This window comes from Oncorhynchus mykiss, chromosome 5, assembly GCF_013265735.2.
Source record: "Oncorhynchus mykiss isolate Arlee chromosome 5, USDA_OmykA_1.1, whole genome shotgun sequence".
NCBI lineage: Eukaryota > Metazoa > Chordata > Actinopteri > Salmoniformes > Salmonidae > Oncorhynchus > Oncorhynchus mykiss.
The window spans coordinates 6693826-6713879 of NC_048569.1; the positions used below are offsets into that span (position 1 = coordinate 6693826).

The 20054-nt window shown below is 47.8% G+C and overlaps 1 protein-coding gene across 3 annotated transcripts in view; it reads right to left on the bottom strand.

Annotated features, from left to right (window-relative positions):
- Positions 1–20054, bottom strand: part of LOC110524941 (protein Shroom3) — a 163012-nt gene that overhangs the window by 130203 nt on the left and 12755 nt on the right. For all 3 annotated transcript variants that reach the window (XM_036976675.1, XM_036976674.1, XM_036976676.1), the window contains exon 2: positions 11306–11460. In XM_036976675.1, coding sequence (XP_036832570.1) covers positions 11306–11460 — 155 coding nt within the window. The remainder of the gene's footprint in view (positions 1–11305; positions 11461–20054) is intronic.

The window sequence follows — 20054 nt, forward strand, 5'->3', positions numbered from 1 at the left end:
AGGTTTGTACAGAGGCCATCCACATACCAGTAGGTCTATCTGCTGTTAGGTTTGTACAGAGGCCATCCACATACCTGTAGGTCTATCTGCTGTTAGGTTTGTACAGAGGCCATCCACATACCAGTAGGTCTATCTGCAGTTAGGTTTGTACAGAGGCCATCCACATACCAGTAGGTCTATCTGCAGTTAGGTTTGTACAGAGGCCATCCACATACCAGTAGGTCTATCTGCAGTTAGGTTTGTACAGAGGCCATCCACATTTTATTTTTATTTGTTTTATTTCACCTTTATATAACCAGGTAGGCTAGTTGAGAACACCTTTATTTAACCAGGTAGGCTAGTTGAGAACACCTTTATTTAACCAGGTAGGCTAGTTGAGAACAAGTTCTCATTTGCAACTGCGACCTGGCCAAGATAAGGCATAGCAGTGTGAACAGACAACACAGAGTTACACATGGAGTAAACAATTAACAAGTCAATAACACAGTAGAAAAAAGGGGAGTCTATATATACACATTGTGTGCAAAAGGCATGAGAAGGTAGGCAAATAATTACAATTATGCAGATTAACACTGGAGTGATAAATGATCAGATGGTTATGTACAGGTAGAGATATTGGTGTGCAAAAGAGCAGAAAAATAAATAAATAAAAACAGTATGGGGATGAGGTAGGTGAAAATGGGTGGGCTATTTACCAATAGACTATGTACAGCTGCAGCGATCGGTTAGCTGCTCAGATAGCAGATGTTTGAAGTTGGTGAGGGAGATAAAAGTCTCCAACTTCAGCGATTTTTGCAATTCGTTCCAGTCACAGGCAGCAGAGAACTGGAACGAAAGGCGGCCAAATGAGGTGTTGGCTTTAGGGATGATCAGTGAGATACACCTGCTGGAGCGCGTGCTACGGATGGGTGTTGCCATCGTAACCAGTGAACTGAGATAAGGCGGAGCTTTACCTAGCATGGACTTGTAGATGACATACCAGTAGGTCTATCTGCTGTTAGGTTTGTACAGAGGCCATCCACATACCAGTAGGTCTATCCTGCTGTTAGGTTTGTACAGAGGCCATCCACATACCTGTAGGTCTATCTGCTGTTAGGTTTGTACAGAGGCCATCCACATACCAGTAGGTCTATCTGCTGTTAGGTTTGTACAGAGGCCATCCACATACCTGTAGGTCTATCTGCTGTTAGGTTTGTACAGAGGCCATCCACATACCAGTAGGTCTATCTGCAGTTAGGTTTGTACAGAGGCCATCCACATACCTGTCAGAATCACTACTGATGTCTGGGTTCTCCTCCATCCTCGGATTATTCCATCCAATAATGACCAGAGTCAAGTCCCAAGTCCTATCCACATAGGACAATTACAATATCCAAAGTGCCTCTTCCTGTCACCTCAGAACAGGTTCAGCTAGTCCACAGCACAGAGAGAGAGTCACCATCAGTCAGGAAGACCAGACAAACAGACTGTGTTACATCACAGTTGACAGAGAGATACAAGTACATGACTAGAGCATGTCAACTGAAGTCCATCTGGGTTCCTTCCAGGCAGATTCATCTGCTTTCAGTCAGTGTCCCTCAGCTGAACAGGTTAGCATGTAATCCTGGTTAGCATGTAACCTGTAATCCTGTACTCACTGTTAACTCCAGCATCAGTAACCTGTAATCCTGTACTCACTGTTAACTCCAGCATCAGTAACCTGTAATCCTGTGCTCACTGTTAACTCCAGCATCAGTAACCTGTAATCCTGTACTCACTGTTAACTCCAGCATCAGTAACCTGGAATCCTGTACTCACTGTTAACTCCAGCATCAGTAACCTGTAATCCTGTGCTCACTGTTAACTCCAGCATCAGTAACCTGTAATCCTGTACTCACTGTTAACTCCAGCATCAGTAACCTGGAATCCTGTACTCACTGTTAACTCCAGCATCAGTAACCTGTAATCCTGTACTCACTGTTAACTCCAGCATCAGTAACCTGGAATCCTGTGCTCACTGTTAACTCCAGCATCAGTAACCTGTAATCCTGTACTCACTGTTAACTCCAGCATCAGTAACCTGTAATCCTGTACTCACTGATAACTCCAGCATCAGTAACCTGGAATGACTCCGGTTCTTAGGTAATTATCATGCCTCCTTCTTGTTCGCGTCCCTCCCTTCCCCTCTAGAGAACTGCTGTGTCCAAAGTCTGAAGTTGTGCAACTACTTCTCAGTCTTCTGATCCCACAGTGGTAGGCAGTGGTAGGCAGTGGTAGATAGTGGTAGACAGTGGTAGGCAGTGGTAGACAGTGGTAGGCAGTGGTAGACAGTGGTAGATAGTGGTAGGCTAGTAGACAGTGGTAGACAGTGGTAGGCAGTGGTAGATAGTGGTAGTAGGCAGAGGTAGATAGTGGTAGGCAGTGGTAGACAATGGTAGGCAGTGGTAGACAGTCGTAGGCAGTGGTAGGCAGTGGTAGACAGTGGTAGGCAGTGGTAGGCAGTGGTAGGCAGTGGTAGACAGTGGTAGACAGTGGTAGGCAGTGGTAGACAGTGGTAGGCAGTGGTAGGCAGTGGTAGGCAGTCGTAGGCAGTGGTAAGCAGTGGTAGACAGTGGTAGGCTAGTAGACAGTGGCAGACAGTGGTAGGCAATGGTAGGCAGTGGTAGGCTAGTAGACAGTGGTAGACAGTGGTAGGCTAGTAGACAGTGGTAGACTGTGGTAGGCAGTGGTAGGAAGTGGTAGATATTGGTAGGCAGTGGTAGGTGGCAGTGGTAGATAGTGGTAGGCAGTGGTAGCCAGTGGTAGGCTAGTAGACAGTGGCAGACAGTGGTAGAGAGTGGTAGGCAGTGGTAGATAGTGGTAAATAGTGGCAGACAGTGGTAGGCAGTGGTAGGCAGTGGTATAGGCAGTGGTAGGCAATGGTAGGCTAGTGGACAGTGGTAGGCAGTGGTAGGCTAGTAGAGAGTGGTAGACAGTGGTGGGCAGTGGTAGGCTAGTAGACAGTGGTAGGCAGTGGTAGGCAATGGTAGGCAGTGGTAGGCTAGTAGACAGTCGTAGCCAGTGGTAGGCAGTGGTAGACAGTGGTAGGCAGTGGTAGCCAGTGGTAGGCTAGTAGACAGTGGTAGAAGGTGGTAGGCAATGGTAAGCAGTGGTAGGCTAGTAGACAGTGGTAGACAGTGGAAGAGAGTGGTAGGAAGTGGTAGGCAGTGGTCGGCTAGTAGACAGTGGTAGACTGTGGTAGGCAGTGGTAGGCAGTGGTAGACAGTGGTAGGCTGTGGTAGACAGTGGTAGGCAGTGGTAGGCAGTGGGAGGCAGTGGTAGACAGTGGTGGGCAGTGGTAGGCAGTGGTAGATTTTGGTAGGCAGTGGTAGGTGGCAGTGGTAGACAGTGGTAGGCAGTGGTAGCCAGTGGTAGGCAGTGGTAGATATTGGTAGGCAGTGGTAGGTGGCAGCGGTAGACAGTGGTAGGCAGTGGTAGCCAGTGGTAGGCTAGTAGACAGTGGCAGACAGTGGTAGGTAATGGTAGGCAGTGGTAGGCTAGTAGACAGTGGTAGACAGTGGTAGAGAGTGGTAGGCAGTGGTAGATAGTGGTAAATAGTGGCAGACAGTGGTAGACAGTGGTAGTCAATGGTAGGCTAGTAGACAGTGGTAGGCAGTGGTGGGTAGTAGACGTTGGTAGGCAGTGGTAGGCTAGTAGAGAGTGGTAGACAGTCGTAGGCAGTGGTAGGCAGTGGTAGGCTAGTAGACAGTGGCAGACAGTGGTAGGCAATGGTAGGCAGTGGTAGATAGTGGTAGGCAGTGGTAGAGAGAGGTAGGCAGTGGTAGACAGTGGTAGGCCATGGTAGATAGTGGTAGACAATAGTAGACAATGGTAGACAGTGGTAGGTAGTGGTAGGGTGGTGGACAGGTAGACAGTGGTAGGCTGGTAGGCAGTGGTAGGCAGTGTTAGACAGCGGTAGGCAGGTAGACAGTGGTAGACATTGGTAGGCTGGTAAACAGTGGTAGTCTGGTAGGCAGTGGTAGGCAGTGGTAGATAGTGTTAGACAGTGGTAGGCTGGCAGACAATGGTAGAGAGTGGTAGGCAGTGGTAGATAGTGGTAGGCAGTGGTAGGCAGTGGTAGATAGTGGTAGACTGGTAGACAGTGGTAGGCTGGCAGACAGTGGTAGACAGTGGTAGGCTGGTAGACAGTAGGAGGCTGTGGTAGGATGGTAGATAGTGGTAGGCTGGTAGACAGTGGTAGGCTGGTAGACTGTAGGAGGTAGTGGTAGGATGGTAGAGAGTGGTAGGCTGGTGTCTCAGAGTCTCTCTCTCTCTCTCAGAGTCTCTCTCTCTCAGAGTCTCTCTCTCTCTCAGAGTCTCTCTATCTCAGAGTCTCTCTCTCTCAGAGTCTCTCTCTCTCTCTCTCAGTCTCTCTCTCAGAGTCTCTCTCAGAGTCTCTCTCTCTGAGTCTCTCTCTCTCTCTGAGTCTCTCTCTCTCTCCGAGTCTCTCTCTCTCTCTGAGTCTCTCTCTCTCTCTCTCTCTCAGAGTCTCTCTCTCTCAGAGTCTCTCTCAGAGTCTCTCTCAGAGTCTCTCTCTCTCTCCTCTCTCTCTCTCCCCTCTCTCCTCTCTCTCCTCTCTCTCTCCTCTCTCTCTCCTCTCTCTCTCTCTCTCTCTCTCTCTCCCCTCTCTCTCCTATCATGGACTCTGGACTTCAATGTAAATGAGCATCCTGCCACTCTATGTTGCTGGGCGGATTCCTCCCTCCCCTCCCCCTCTCAGTCTGTAACAGAGAGAGATAACTATTTGCACATAATATGACATTTGCCATGTCTTTATTATTTTTGGAACTTTTGTGAGTAATGTTTCCTGTTCATTTGTATTGTTTATTTCACTTCTGTATATTATATACCTCACTTGCTTTGGCAATGTTAACATATGTTTCTCATGCTATCATGCTATCGACTGACAAGCACTCCGCTATCGACTGGCGAGCACTCCGCTATCGACTGACGAGCACTCCGCTATCGACTGACGAGCACTCCGCTATCGACTGACGAGCACTCCGCTATCGACTGACGAGCACTCCGCTATCGACTGACGAGCACTCCGCGATCGACTGGCGAGCACTCCGCGATCGACTGGCGAGCACTCCGCGATCGACTGGCGAGCACTCCGCGATCGACTGGCGAGCACTCCGCGATCGACTGGCGAGCACTCCGCTATCGACTGGCGAGCACTCCGCTATCGACTGACGAGCACTCCGCTATCGACTGACGAGCACTCCGCTATCGACTGACGAGCACTCCGCTATCGACTGACGAGCACTCCGCTATCGACTGGCGAGCACTCCGCTATCGACTGGCGAGCACTCCGCTATCGACTGGCGAGCACTCCGCTATCGACTGGCGAGCACTCCACGATCGACTGGCGAGCACTCCGCGATCGACTGACGAGCACTCCGCTATCGACTGGCGAGCACGCCGCGATCGACTGGCGAGCACTCCGCTATCGACTGACGAGCACTCCGCTATCGACTGACGAGCACTCCGCTATCGACTGACGAGCACTCCGCTATCGACTGGCAAGCACTCCGCTATCGACCCGGGAAGCACTCCGCTATCGACCCGGGAAGCACTCCGCTATCGACTGACGAGCACTCCGCTATCGACTGACGAGCACTCCGCTATCGACTGACGAGCACTCCGCTATCAACTGACGAGCACTCCGCTATCGACTGACGAGCACTCCGCTATCGACTGACGAGCACTCCGCTATCGACTGACAAGCACTCCGCTATCGACTGGCAAGCACTCCGCTATCGACCCGGGAAGCACTCCGCTATCGACTGACGAGCACTCCGCTATCGACTGACGAGCACTCCGCTATCGACTGACGAGCACTCCGCTATCGACTGACGAGCACTCCGCTATCGACTGACGAGCACTCCGCTATCGACTGGCGAGCACTCCGCTATCGACTGACGTGCACTCCGCTATCGACTGACGAGCACTCCGCTATCGACTGACGAGCACTCCGCTATCGACTGACAAGCACTCCGCTATCGACTGACGAGCACTCCGCTATCGACTGACGAGCACTGCGCGATCGACTGGCAAGCACTGCGCGATCGACTGGCAAGCACTCCGCTATCGACAGACGAGCACTCCGCTATCGACAGACGAGCACTCCGCGATCGACTTGTAAGCACTGCGCGATCAACTTGTTGGGCACCCCTGGGGTAGACTATCCAGCCAGTCAGGGCAGGAGACAATGGGGACAGGCTATCCATTCAGTCAGAGCCAGGGACAATAGGGACAGGCTATCCATTCAGTCAGAGCCAGGGACAATAGGGACAGGCTATCCATTCAGTCAGAGCCAGGGACAATAGGGACAGGCTATCCATTCAGTCAGAGCCAGGGACAATAGGGACAGGCTATCCATTCAGTCAGAGCCAGGGACAATAGGGACAGGCTATCCATTCAGTCAGAGCCAGGGACAATAGGGACAGGCTATCCATTCAGTCAGAGCCAGGGACAATAGGGACAGGCTATCCATTCAGTCAGAGCCAGGGACAATAGGGACAGGCTATCCATTCAGTCAGAGCCAGGGACAATAGGGACAGGCTATCCATTCAGTCAGAGCCAGGGACAATAGGGACAGGCTATCCATTCAGTCAGAGCCAGGGACAATAGGGACAGGCTATCCATTCAGTCAGAGCCAGGGACAATAGGGACAGGCTATCCATTCAGTCAGAGCCAGGGATAGGCTAGGGACAGGCTATCCAGCATGAAATGGCAACCTAGTCCCGATATAATGCACTACTTTTAGTGGTGTGGCTAGCCTGGCCTGTGTGCAGTGGTTGCAGAGTGTCTGGTATGCTTTGGTTGCCTGGCCTTTGTCGTTCCCACTCCCCACTTAGACAGGATGAGGCTATAGGCACACTGACTGGACGGACCATAGCTAGCCAGTCAGGGGTCATGTGCCTTAAAGCTGCCTGAGGCTGGTAAACACAGATTCACCATCTTCAGTTCACGTATATCTCCCTCTCTCTCTCCCTTTCCCTCTCTTCTCTCCAGGCAATCAATTCAATTCAATTTAAGGGCTTTATTGGCATGGGAAACACATGTTAACATTGCCAAAGCAAGTGAAGTAGATAATAAACAAAAGTGAAATAAACAATACAAATGAACAGTAAAACATTACATTCACAGAGATAATATTATGTCTATATACAGTGTTGTAGCGATGTGCTCTCTCTCTTCTCTCCAGGCTCTCTCTCTCTCTCATTATAGACAGACTCTCTCTTCTCTCCAGACTCTCTCTTCTCTCCAGACTCTCTCTTCTCTCCAGACTCTCTCTTCTCTCCAGACTCTCTCTTCTCTTCAGACTCTCTCTCTCTCTCTCTCTTCTCTCCAGTCTCTCTCTCTTCTCTCCAGTCTCTCTCTCTCTCTCTCTCTCATTATAGACAGACTCTCTCTTCTCTCCAGACTCTCTCATTATAGACAGACTCTCTCTTCTCTCCAGACTCTCTCTTCTCTCCAGACTCTCTCTTCTCTTCAGACTCTCTCTCTCTCTCTCTCTTCTCTCCAGTCTCTCTCTCTTCTCTCCAGTCTCTCTCTCTCTCTCTCTCTCTCTCTCTCTCTCTCTCTCTCTCTCTCTCTCTCTCTCTCTCTAACAACATACTCTGACAACTCTTATAGAGTGTGCCTCCTGGGGGAAACACAGTGCATTACATTACTGCCTGGCTTTTAGTTAGCATTAAGAAATAGCTTCCTTAACGAGCCTAAATCCTTGATCCTCTACTACTGTGAATATAGATGAAAAAGTATTGTACTTTATTACATATTAACACACGGATCATTCAGTCTAAATGAAAGTGTCAGTGTGATGTGCAAGTGGTGTATGGGTGTGTCTGCACGTGAACCAGGAAGTGTGTGCTGGGTATATTCATGGGTTATTCTGAAGCTCGGGAAGACAGGAAAGGCTTAAGGCTGGTTGACTTGGCCCAGTCCAGTGGGGACAGAACCAATAGGAAGGACTATTTTCACCCTCCGCTCCACAGCGTGTCCAGCATGTCACAGGGCTGCTGTTATGGAGACAACTAAAGAGCTGGGGGGGGGGGGGGGGGTTCAGCCATGATCCCACCACACACACACACACACACTAGAACCCAGCACTGCCTGGCCTATTATCTGTTCTGAATCATGGTCATTATAGACATCAGACTGGGGAGGGTGAGGTCACTATAGACATCAGACTGGGGAGGGTGAGGTCATTATAGACATCAGACTGGGGAGGGTGAGGTCATTATAGACATCAGACTGGGGATGGTGAGGAGGGTGAGGTCATTATAGACATCAGACTGGGGAGGGTGAGGTCATTATAGACATCAGACTGGGGAGGGTGAGGTCACTATAGACATCAGACTGGGGAGGGTGAGGTCACTATAGACATCAGACTGGGGAGGGTGAGGTCACTATAGACATCAGACTGGGGAGGGTGAGGTCACTATAGACATCAGACTGGGGAGGGTGAGGACACTATAGACATCAGACTGGGGAGGGTGAGGTCACTATAGACATCAGACTGGGGAGGGTGAGGTCATTATAGACATCAGACTGGGGAGGGTGAGGTCACTATAGACATCAGACTGGGGAGGGTGAGGAGGGTGAGGTCATTATAGACATCAGACTGGGTAGGGTGAGGTCACTACAGACATCAGACTGGGGAGGGTGAGGACACTATAGACATCAGACTGGGGAGGGTGAGGTCACTATAGACATCAGACTGGGGAGGGTGAGGTCACTATAGACATCAGACTAGGGAGGGTGAGGTCATTATAGACATCAGACTGGGGAGGGTGAGGTCACTATAGACATCAGACTGGGGAGGGTGAGGTCATTATAGACATCAGACTGGGGAGGGTGAGGTCATTATAGACATCAGACTGGGGAGGGTGAGGAGGGTGAGGTCATTATAGACATCAGACTGGGGAGGGTGAGGTCATTATAGACATCAGACTGGGGAGGGTGAGGTCACTATAGACATCAGACTGGGGAGGGTGAGGTCACTATAGACATCAGACTGGGGAGGGTGAGGTCACTATAGACATCAGACTGGGGAGGGTGAGGTCACTATAGACATCAGACTGGGGAGGGTGAGGACACTATAGACATCAGACTGGGGAGGGTGAGGTCACTATAGACATCAGACTGGGGAGGGTGAGGTCATTATAGACATCAGACTGGGGAGGGTGAGGTCACTATAGACATCAGACTGGGGAGGGTGAGGAGGGTGAGGTCATTATAGACATCAGACTGGGGAGGATGAGGTCATTATAGACATCAGACTGGGTAGGGTGAGGTCACTACAGACATCAGACTGGGGAGGGTGAGGACACTATAGACATCAGACTGGGGAGGGTGAGGTCACTATAGACATCAGACTGGGGAGGGTGAGGTCACTATAGACATCAGACTAGGGAGGGTGAGGTCATTATAGACATCAGACTGGGGAGGGTGAGGTCATTATAGACATCAGACTGGGGAGGGTGAGGTCATTATAGACATCAGACTGGGGAGGGTGAGTAGGGTGAGGTCATTATAGACATCAGACTGGGGAGGGTGAGGTCACTTTCGACAACAGACTGGGGAGGGTGAGGTCACATTCGACAACAGACTGGGGAGGGTGAGGTCACTATAGACATCAGACTGGGGAGGGTGAGGTCATTATAGACATCAGACTGGGGAAGGTGAGGAGGGTGAGGTCACTATAGACATCAGACTGGGGAGGGTGAGGTCACTATAGACATCAGACTGGGAGGGTGAGGGGGGTGAGGTCATTATAGACATCAGACTGGGGAGGGTGAGGTCACTATAGACAACAGATTGGGGAGGGTGAGGTCACTTTCGACAACAGACATGGGGAGGGTGAGGTCACTTTCGACAACAGACTGGGGAGGGTGAGGTCACTATAGACATCAGACTGGGGAGGGTGAGGTCAATATAGACATCAGACTGGGGAGGGTGAGGTCACTATAGACATCAGACTGGGGAGGGTGAGGTCACTATAGACATCAGACTGGGGAGGGTGAGGTCATTATAGACATCAGACTGGGGAGGGTGAGGTCCCTATAGACATCAGACTGGGGAGGGTGAGGTCACTATAGACAACAGACTGGGAAGGGTGAGGTCATTATAGACATCAGACTGGGGAGGGTGAGGTCACTATAGACATCAGACTGGGGAGGGTGAGGTCATTATAGACATAAAATGGTGATGTCAGTGTAAAATGGTGATGTCAGTGTAAAATGGTGATGTCAGTGTAAATGGTGATGTCAGTGTAAAATGGTGATGTCAGTGTAAAATGGTGATGTCAGTGTAAATGGTGATGTCAGTGTAAATGGTGATGTCAGTGTAAATGGTGATGTCAGTGTAAAATGGTGATGTCAGTGTAAATGGTGATGTCAGTGTAAAATGGTGATGTTGGTATTAAATGGCGATGTCAGTGTGAAATGGTGATGTTCGTTTGGTGTGACCAAACCAACACCTCTCACCTGGTGTGACCAAAACGACACCTCTCACCTGGTGTGACCAAACCGACACCTCTCACCTGGTGTGACCAAACCGACACCTCTCACCTGTTGTGACCAAACCGACACCTCTCACCTGGTGTGACCAAACCGACACCTCTCACCTGGTGTGACCAAACCGACACCTCTCACCTGGTGTGACCAAACCGACACCTCTCACCTGGTGTGACCAAACCGACACCTCTCACCTGGTGTGACCAAACCGACACCTCTCACCTGGTGTGACCAAACCGACACCTCTCACCTGGTGTGACCAAACCGACACCTCTCACCTGGTGTGACCAAACCGACACCTCTCACCTGGTGTGACCAAACCAGCACCTCTCACCTGGTGTGACCAAACCAACACCTCTCACCTGGTGTGACCAAACCAACACCTCTCACTTGGTGTGACCAAACCAACACCTCTCACCTGGTGTGACCAAACCAACACCTCTCACCTGGTGTGACCAAACCAACACCTCTCATCTGGTGTGACCAAACCAACACCTCTCACCTGGTGTGACCAAACCAACACCTCTCACCTGGTGTGACCAAACCAATGCCTTTCAACATGATGTGATTTGCAGGATAAAAACAAGACCAAAAACATGAAATCTGAATCGGCCGTTTGATAATGGTTGTGGTGACAGATTGAGAGGAGGGGACACACAGAGACAGAGACAGAGACAGAGACAGACAGACAGACAGACAGACAGACAGACATACAGACAGACAGAGCATGTGATTGGATGATGGAGTTTTAGTTAACATACCTGCGAACAGTGAGTCGAAGAGTCTTGTAGGATCCTTTGACCAATGAGATGGCTTCCTGCCTGAATCCACTGAGCTCCACGTCGTTAATGACAACCACCTGGTCACCTGGCAACAGGGGGTGTTCCAACAGGTCCGCCTTCCCACCTCCCTCAACCTGGATTGAAGAGGAGAGAGAAGAATACATTTCTGTTTCAGATCACAGAAATCAGTAGAGGAGCCTCTAGAGCAGATGTAGGGGTTGAGGAGGACATGGCAGAATAACGAACATCTAGGATACTGGTACCAGATCACTCCGCACCAGACTTGGAGAAGCAGTGACACACACACACACACACACACACACACACACACACACACACACACACACACACACACACACACACACACACACACACACACACACACACACACACACACACACACAGTTTAGTATAGTTACACCATGAAGGTCTTCATTGACCTTAAGGCTAAACTAACCTAACAGCTGACTTCAGAGTTACAACTCTCTATTTGGACCTATAGAGCTATCACTATCTCCCTCATATTCTCCTACAAGAGGACCTCCTCACGTGGGCTCCCGAGTGGTGCAGAGGTCTAAGACACAGCATCTCAGTGGGCTCCCGAGGGGAGCAGTGGTCTAAGGTCCTGCATCTCAGAGGGCTCCCGAGTGGAGCAGCGGTCTAAGACACTGCATCTCAGTGGGCTCCCGAGTGGAGCAGCGGTCTAAGACACTGCATCTCAGTGGGCTCCCGAGTGGAGCAGTGGTCTAAGACACTGCATCTCAGTGGGCTCCCGAGTGGAGCAGAGGTCTAAGACACTGCATCTCAGTGGGCTCCCGAGTGGAGCAGCGGTCTAAGACACTGCATCTCAGTGGGCTCCAGAGTGGAGCAGCGGTCTAAGACACTGCATCTCAGTGGGCTCCAGAGTGGAGCAGCGGTCTAAGACACTGCATCTCAGTGGGCTCCCGAGTGGAGCAGCGGTCTAAGACACTGCATCTCAGTGGGCTCCAGAGTGGAGCAGCGGTCTAAGACACTGCATCTCAGTGGGCTCCCGAGTGGAGCAGCGGTCTAAGACACTGCATCTCAGTGGGCTCCAGAGTGGAGCAGCGGTCTAAGACACTGCATCTCAGTGGGCTCCCGAGTGGAGCAGCGGTCTAAGACACTGCATCTCAGTGGGCTCCAGAGTGGAGCAGCGGTCTAAGACACTGCATCTCAGTGGGCTCCCGAGTGGAGCAGCTTCTGTTCAACTCTGAGTTGTCCTTATGTTAGGTCCTGATCTGGCTATGCCATATGGCTGTGGGCTACGACTAGTTTATTTAGCTGATACGATTTGCTTATAATTCCGTGGCATTATTTTATAGTATGAAGAATACAATTTTAAAAAAATCAGAATAAAATATACCTGTTTTCTCTAAACGATTTGAGGGAGTGCACATATTGGGCTGTTCTGTGTTGAGCGGTTAACAAAGAAATAGGTATTACTATATGCTTAATTTAGAGTTATTAATGTAAGTTGTTCTACAAACGTTGGGCTATATGTTTAGATGTTTAATACATTGTAAGGCTGCATGATGAGACTAATGATGATATGAGTCATGAGCTCTGCTTAGTTTTTTTGCGCAGGCTGTACACACTTCATCAGTCTCTCATTCACAATTTGACAAGCACTTGATAATCAAAATCAAATGAAACTTTGTCACATGCGCCAATTTCAACAGGTGTAGTAGTAGACCTTACCGTGAAATGCTCACTTACAAACCCTTAACCAACAATGCAGTTCAAGAAATAGAGTTAAGAACATTTTTACCAAATAAACAAAAATAATAGTTTATGGCTTGAGTGACTGGAGTCTTTGACAATTTTTTGGTCTTTCCTCTGACACCGCCTAGTATATAGGTCCTGGATGGCAGGAAGCTTGGCCCTAGTGATGTACTGGGCCGTACGCACACTATCCTCTGTAGCACGTTACGGTCAGAAGCCGAGCAGTTGCCATACACGACAGTGATGCAACCGGTCAGGATGCTCTCGATGATGCAGCTGTAGAACTTTCTGAGGATCTGGGGACCCATGCCAAATCTTTTCAGTCTCCTGAGGGGGAAAATATGTTGTCGTGCCCTCTTCACAAATGTCTTGGTGTGTTTGGACCATGATAGTTCGTTAGTGATGTGGACATCAAGGAACTTGAAACTCTCGACCCGTTCCACTACAGCCCCGTAACATGTTAATGGGGGCCTGTTCGGCCCGCCTTTTCCTGTAGTCCACGATCAGCTCCTTTGTCTTGCTCACATTGAGGGAGAGGTTGTTGTCCTGGCACCACACTGCCAGGTCTCTGACCTCCTCCCTATAGGCCGTCTCATCATTGTTGGTAATCAGGCCAACCATTGTTATCGTCAACAAACTTAATGATGGTGTTGGAGTGGTGCCTGGCCGTGCAGTTGTGGGTGAACAGGGAGTACAGGAGAGGACTAAGCACGCACACCTGAGGGGCCCCCGTGTTGAGGCTCAGCTTGGCGGATGTGTTGTTGCCTACCCTTACCACCTAGGGGCGGCCCCGTCAGGAAGTCCAGGATCCAGTTGCAGAGGGAGGTGTTTAGTCCCAGGGTCCTTAGCTTAGTGATGAGCTTTGTAGACACTATGGTGTTGAACACTGAGCTGTAGTCAATGAACAGCATTCTCACAAAGGTGTTCCTTTTGTCCAGGTGGGAAAGGGCAGTGTGGAGTGCAATAGAGATCACATCATCTGTGGGTCAGTTGGTGCGGTATGGGAATTGGAGTGGGTCCTAGGACAGGCCTGGGCAACTCCAGTCCTCTGGGGTTGTGTCACACTTATTTTGTTGACAGAAAAACAAGAGTGTGCAAAGCTGTCATCAAGGCAAAGGTGGCTACTTTGAAGAATGTCAAATATAAAATATTTTGATTTGTTTAACACTTTTTTGGTTACTACATGATTCCATATGTGTTATTTCACAGTTTTGATGTCTTCACTATTATTCTACAATGTAGAAATGAGTAAAAAATAAAGAAAAAACCTGGAATGAGTAGGTGTGTCCACACTTTTGACTCGTACTTTATGTGTGAAATTTGTTTTGATTTAGACCATTATCATGCATCCGTCTCGAAACGGGCAGCGGGAAAAGTCATCTACTTGTCATGTCATGCACTTAAATGTCATGCACTTTCCTGTAGTTCATGTTCATGCCATCCAGGTAGGCTATACTCCTGTTGTAAAGCGGAGCAATACGCTTAATATTAGGACATGTGATAAATGGTAGGCCTAGCCGATAGAAAGCTGATGGGTTCCTCCTCTTTTTAATACGGGCCACCAAAACTTCCACAACATGAACTCCTGGGCTCTCATGAAGTGTTTTATTAGATTTTCAATACATTTGCATTGATGTCAGAGTGATTAGAGAGACAACAGAGTGCTGAGTACCAGGAAGTTAACAAGTTCGGTAGGCTACTAATGACCATCAGCAGCATCAGAGCTTGGAGAACAATAATTACCGTGACTAAATGGTCACATGGAATTTGACTGCCTTCATGACTTGGGACCGCCGGTGTGGCGGTAATACGGTCACTGTAACAGCCCTAGCGGGGACTGAGTGGGACACATTGTGTCACGGCTGTTGAAAGGAGAGGACCAAGGTGCAGCGTGGTGAGCGTACATTTTTTTTAATGTAATCAAAATGACGCAGAACAAAACAATAAACACTACAAAAACAACCCGTGAGGCTCAAAGACTATGTGCCCTAAACAAAGTCATCTTCCCACCAAGAAAGGAGGGGAAAAGGGCTACCTAAGTATGGTTCCCAATCAGAGACAACGATAGACAGCTGTCCTTGATTGAGAACCATACCCGGCCAAAACATAGAAATACAAAATCATAGATAACAAAACATAGAATGCCCACCCCAAATCACACCCTGACCAAACCAAATAGAGATATTAAAAGGCTCTCTAAGGTCAGGGCGTGACAGTACCCCTAACCCTAACCCCCCAAAGGTGCGGACTCCGGCAGCAAAACCTCAACCTATAGGGGAGGGTCTGGGCGGGAATCTATCCGCGGTGGCGGCTCAGGTGCGGGACGCTAAGAGCCTGCACAACCCGTCCTAGCTGGATGGTGACTTTGGGCCGGCACGTGCCATTAAAAGGCTCTCTAAGGTCAGGGCGTGACACATTGTTTACATGCTCCAGTCATTTCAGATAGTTTACATGCTCCAGTCATTTAGGATAGTTTACATGCTCCAGTCATTTCAGATAGTTTACATGCTCCAGTCATTTAGGATAGTTTACATGCTCCAGTCATTTCAGATAGTTTACATGCTCCAGTCATTTAGGATAGTTTATATGCTCCAGTCATTTAGGATAGTTTACATGCTCCAGTCATTTCAGATAGTTTATATGCTCCAGTCATTTAGGATAGTTTACATGCTCCAGTCATTTCAGATAGTTTACATGCTCCAGTCATTTAGGATAGTTTATATGCTCCAGTCATTTAGGATAGTTTACATGCTCCAGTCATTTCAGATAGTTTACATGCTCCAGTCATTTAGGATAGTTTATATGCTCCAGTCATTTCAGATAGTTTACATGCTCCAGTCATTTCAGATAGTTTACATGCTCCAGTCATTTCAGATAGTTTACATGCTCCAGTCATTTCAGATAGTTTACATGCTCCAGTCATTTCAGATAGTTTACATGCTCCAGTCATTTCAGATAGTTTACATGCTCCAGTCATTTAGGATAGTTTACATGCTCCAGTCATTTAGGATAGTTTACATGCTCCAGTCATTTCAGATAGTTTACATGCTCCAGTCATTTCAGATAGTTTACATGCTCCAGTCATTTCAGATAGTTTACATGCTCCAGTCATTTCAGATAGTTTACATGCTCCAGTCATTTCAGATAGTTTACATGCTCCAGTCATTTCAGATAGTTTACATGCTCCAGTCATTTCAGATAGTTTACATGCTCCAGTCATTTCAGATAGTTGACATGCTCCAGTCATTTCAGATAGTTTACATGCTCCAGTCATTTAGGATAGTTTACATGCTCCAGTCATTTAGGATAGTTTACATGCTCCAGTCATTTAGGATAGTTTACATGCTCCAGTCATTTAGGATAGTTTACATGCTCCAGTCATTTAGGATAGTTTACATGCTCCAGTCATTTAGGATAGTTTATATGCTCCAGTCATTTAGGATAGTTTACATGCTCCAGTCATTTAGGATAGTTTACATGCTCCAGTCATTTAGGATAGTTTATATGCTCCAGTCATTTAGGATAGTTTACATGCTCCAGTCATTTCAGATAGTTTACATGCTCCAGTCATTTCAGATAGTTTACATGCTCCAGTCATTTAGGATAGTTTATATGCTCCAGTCATTTAGTATAGTTTACATGCTCCAGTCATTTCAGATAGTTTATATGCTCCAGTCATTTAGGATAGTTTATATGCTCCAGTCATTTAGGATAGTTTATATGCTCCAGTCATTTAGTATAGTTTACATGCTCCAGTCATTTCAGATAGTTTACATGCTCCAGTCATTTAGGATAGTTTATATGCTCCAGTCATTTAGTATAGTTTACATGCTCCAGTCATTTCAGATAGTTTACATGCTCCAGTCATTTCAGATAGTTTACATGCTCCAGTCATTTAGGATAGTTTATATGCTCCAGTCATTTAGGATAGTTTACATGCTCCAGTCATTTCAGATAGTTTATATGCTCCAGTCATTTCAGATAGTTTACATGCTCCAGTCATTTCAGATAGTTTACATGCTCCAGTCATTTCAGTATGTTGTATTAGTAAAGACAGAGTGCTGCTGCTGCATTCTCCAGTGGCACATGACACCAAAGCCCAGGAAGTGTCACCCTTTATTATGTCCCCTGATGTGGGGATCAGCCCTACTGCCCAGTATGCTTTATCTGAAGACTGGAGTGCTGGTGACCGGAAGCATGTGGTGGGGTTAATGTTAAACTCATTCCCCAGGGAAACATAGACATGGTCAGGGTTACATTAAACTCATTCCCAAGGGAAACATAGACATGGTCAGGGTTACATTAAACTCATTCCCCAGGGAAACATAGACATGGTCAGGGTTACATTAAACTCATTCCCCAGGGAAACATAGACATGGTCAGGGTTACATTAAACTCATTCCCCAGGGAAACATAGACATGGTCAGGGTTACATTAAACGCATTCCCCAGGGAAACATCTATGCTCGGGGTAATGTTAAACCCATTCCCCAGGGAAACATAGACATGGTCAGGGTTACATTAAACCCATTCCCCAGGGAAACATCTATGCTCGGGGTAATGTTAAACCCATTCCCCAGGGAAACATAGACATGGTCAGGGTTACATTAAACCCATTCCCCAGGGAAACATCTATGCTCGGGGTAATGTTAAACCCATTCCCCAGGGAAACATAGACATGGTCAGGGTTACATTAAACCCATTCCCCAGGGAAACATCTATGCTCGGGGTAATGTTAAACTCATTCCCCGGGGAAACATAGACATGGTTGGGGTCACATTAAACCCATTCCCCAGGGAAACATCTATGCTCGGGGTAATGTTAAACCCATTCCCCAGGGAAAACGTGCAGATTCAACATTCAACAGGGCTCCTCCCTCCCAAAACTGTATCACAATATTACAATACAGACCTTATAGACATCCCCTGGGCTAAACTCACAGGGTGGCACAATACAGAACTAATATACAGTTCGTCCACTTTGGGGTGAACAAATGGGCAAACCAACCGTCACAGGCTCCTTGGATTTTCTTCGTCTTGACAATGGCATGTAGAAGCAGAGCCTCTACCATTCAAGCCTCACTGGGAACTGCCAATGTCACACCTACTGTATTCTAAATCTGAACTGGCCCCTCAGACAGCGTAGAACAACAGAAAACAGGAAATGTTTTTGAATAATCAGAAAAGCAGGCGTTTCTTTTTACACTTCCTTGGTGGTAAATAGTCGTAGCCAATGAGAAGTCAGGGAATGAGGGGGGGGGGGGGGGGGGGGGGGGGTTGCTTAACTTGGTCTGAAAGTGTCTGAAAAAACACATCGAACTACAGATGGGCTACGAAGGGTCTGACAATGAACCTATTAACGTGGCCTTCGTCCCAAATGGCACTGTGCGCTATATAGGGAAGAGGGTGCCATTTTTTGGGACACAGACACAAAAAAAAATCTTAACCTTTCCTTAACCCTCCTCTTCCAGAAGTCACAGGCCAGCGAGACACCATCTCAGAGTGCTAATACACTGTCAACAATATGGGCCTTCAATAACAACCACATGAAATAACGATTTAGAAATGTTTTATAAGAAACCAGTATTCTGTCAACACTGTGTTCTGATTGAGTATACCTTTTTTTAAATCTCTCTCTCCTTGTGTTGCTATTCAGACTAGCTGAACTCTTGGTGCAAATTCCGATGCTGACATTCCTCTTTATATCACTCTCATTCTCTCTCTGCTCCCCCTCTCTCTCTGCCCCCCCTCTCTCCCCTCCCCATCTCTCCACTCCCCTCTCTCTCCACTCCCCTCTCTCTCCACTCCCCCTCTCTCTCTGCCCCCCTCTCTCTCTCCACCCCCCCCTCTCTCTCCGCTCCCCCTCTCTCCGCTCCCCCTCTCTCTGCCCCCCTCTCTCTCTCCACCCCCCCTCTCTCTCCGCTCCCCCTCTCTCCGCTCCCCCTCTCAATTCAATTTCAATTCAATTCAAGGGCTTTATTGGCATGGGAAACATGTGTTAACATTGCCAAAGCAAGTGAGGTAGACAACATACAAAGTGAAAATATAAAGTGAAAAACAACAAAAATTAACAGTAAACATTACACATACAGAGGTTTCAAAACAGTAAAGACATTACAAATGTCATATTATATATATATATACAGTGTTTTAACAATGTACAAATGGTTAAAGGACACAAGATAAAATAAATAAGCATAAATATGGGTTGTATTTACAATGGTGTGTGTTCTTCACTGGTTGCCCTTTTCTCGTGGCAACAGGTCACAAATCTTGCTGCTGTGATGGCACACTGTGGAATTTCACCCAGTAGATATGGGAGTTTTTCAAATTTGGATTTGTTTTCGAATTCTTTGTGGATCTGTGTAATCTGAGGGAAATATGTCTCTCTAATATGGTCATACATTGGGCAGGAGGTTAGGAAGTGCATCTCAGTTTCCACCTCATTTTGTGGGCAGTGAGCACATAGCCTGTCTTCTCTTGAGAGCCATGTCTGCCTACGGCGGCCTTTCTCAATAGCAAGGCTATGCTCACTGAGTCTGTACACAGTCAAAGCTTTCCTTAATTTTGGGTCAGTCACAGTGGTCAGGTATTCTGCCGCTGTGTACTCTCTGTTTAGGGCCAAATAGCATTCTAGTTTGCTCTGTTTTTTTGTTAATTCTTTCCAATGTGTCAAGTAATTATCTTTTTGTTTTCTCATGATTTGGTTGGGTCTAATTGTGCTGTTGTCCTGGGGCTCTGTAGGGTGTGTTTGTGTTTGTGAACAGAGCCCCAGGACCAGCTTGCTTAGGGGACTCTTCTCCAGGTTCATCTCTCTGTAGGTGATGGCTTTGTTATGGAAGGTTTGTGAATCACTTCCTTTTAGGTGGTTGTAGAATTTAACGGCTCTTTTCTGGATTTTGATAATTAGTGGGTATCGGCCTAATTCTGCTCTGCATGCATTATTTGGTGTTCTACGTTGTACACGGAGGATATTTTTGCAGAATTCTG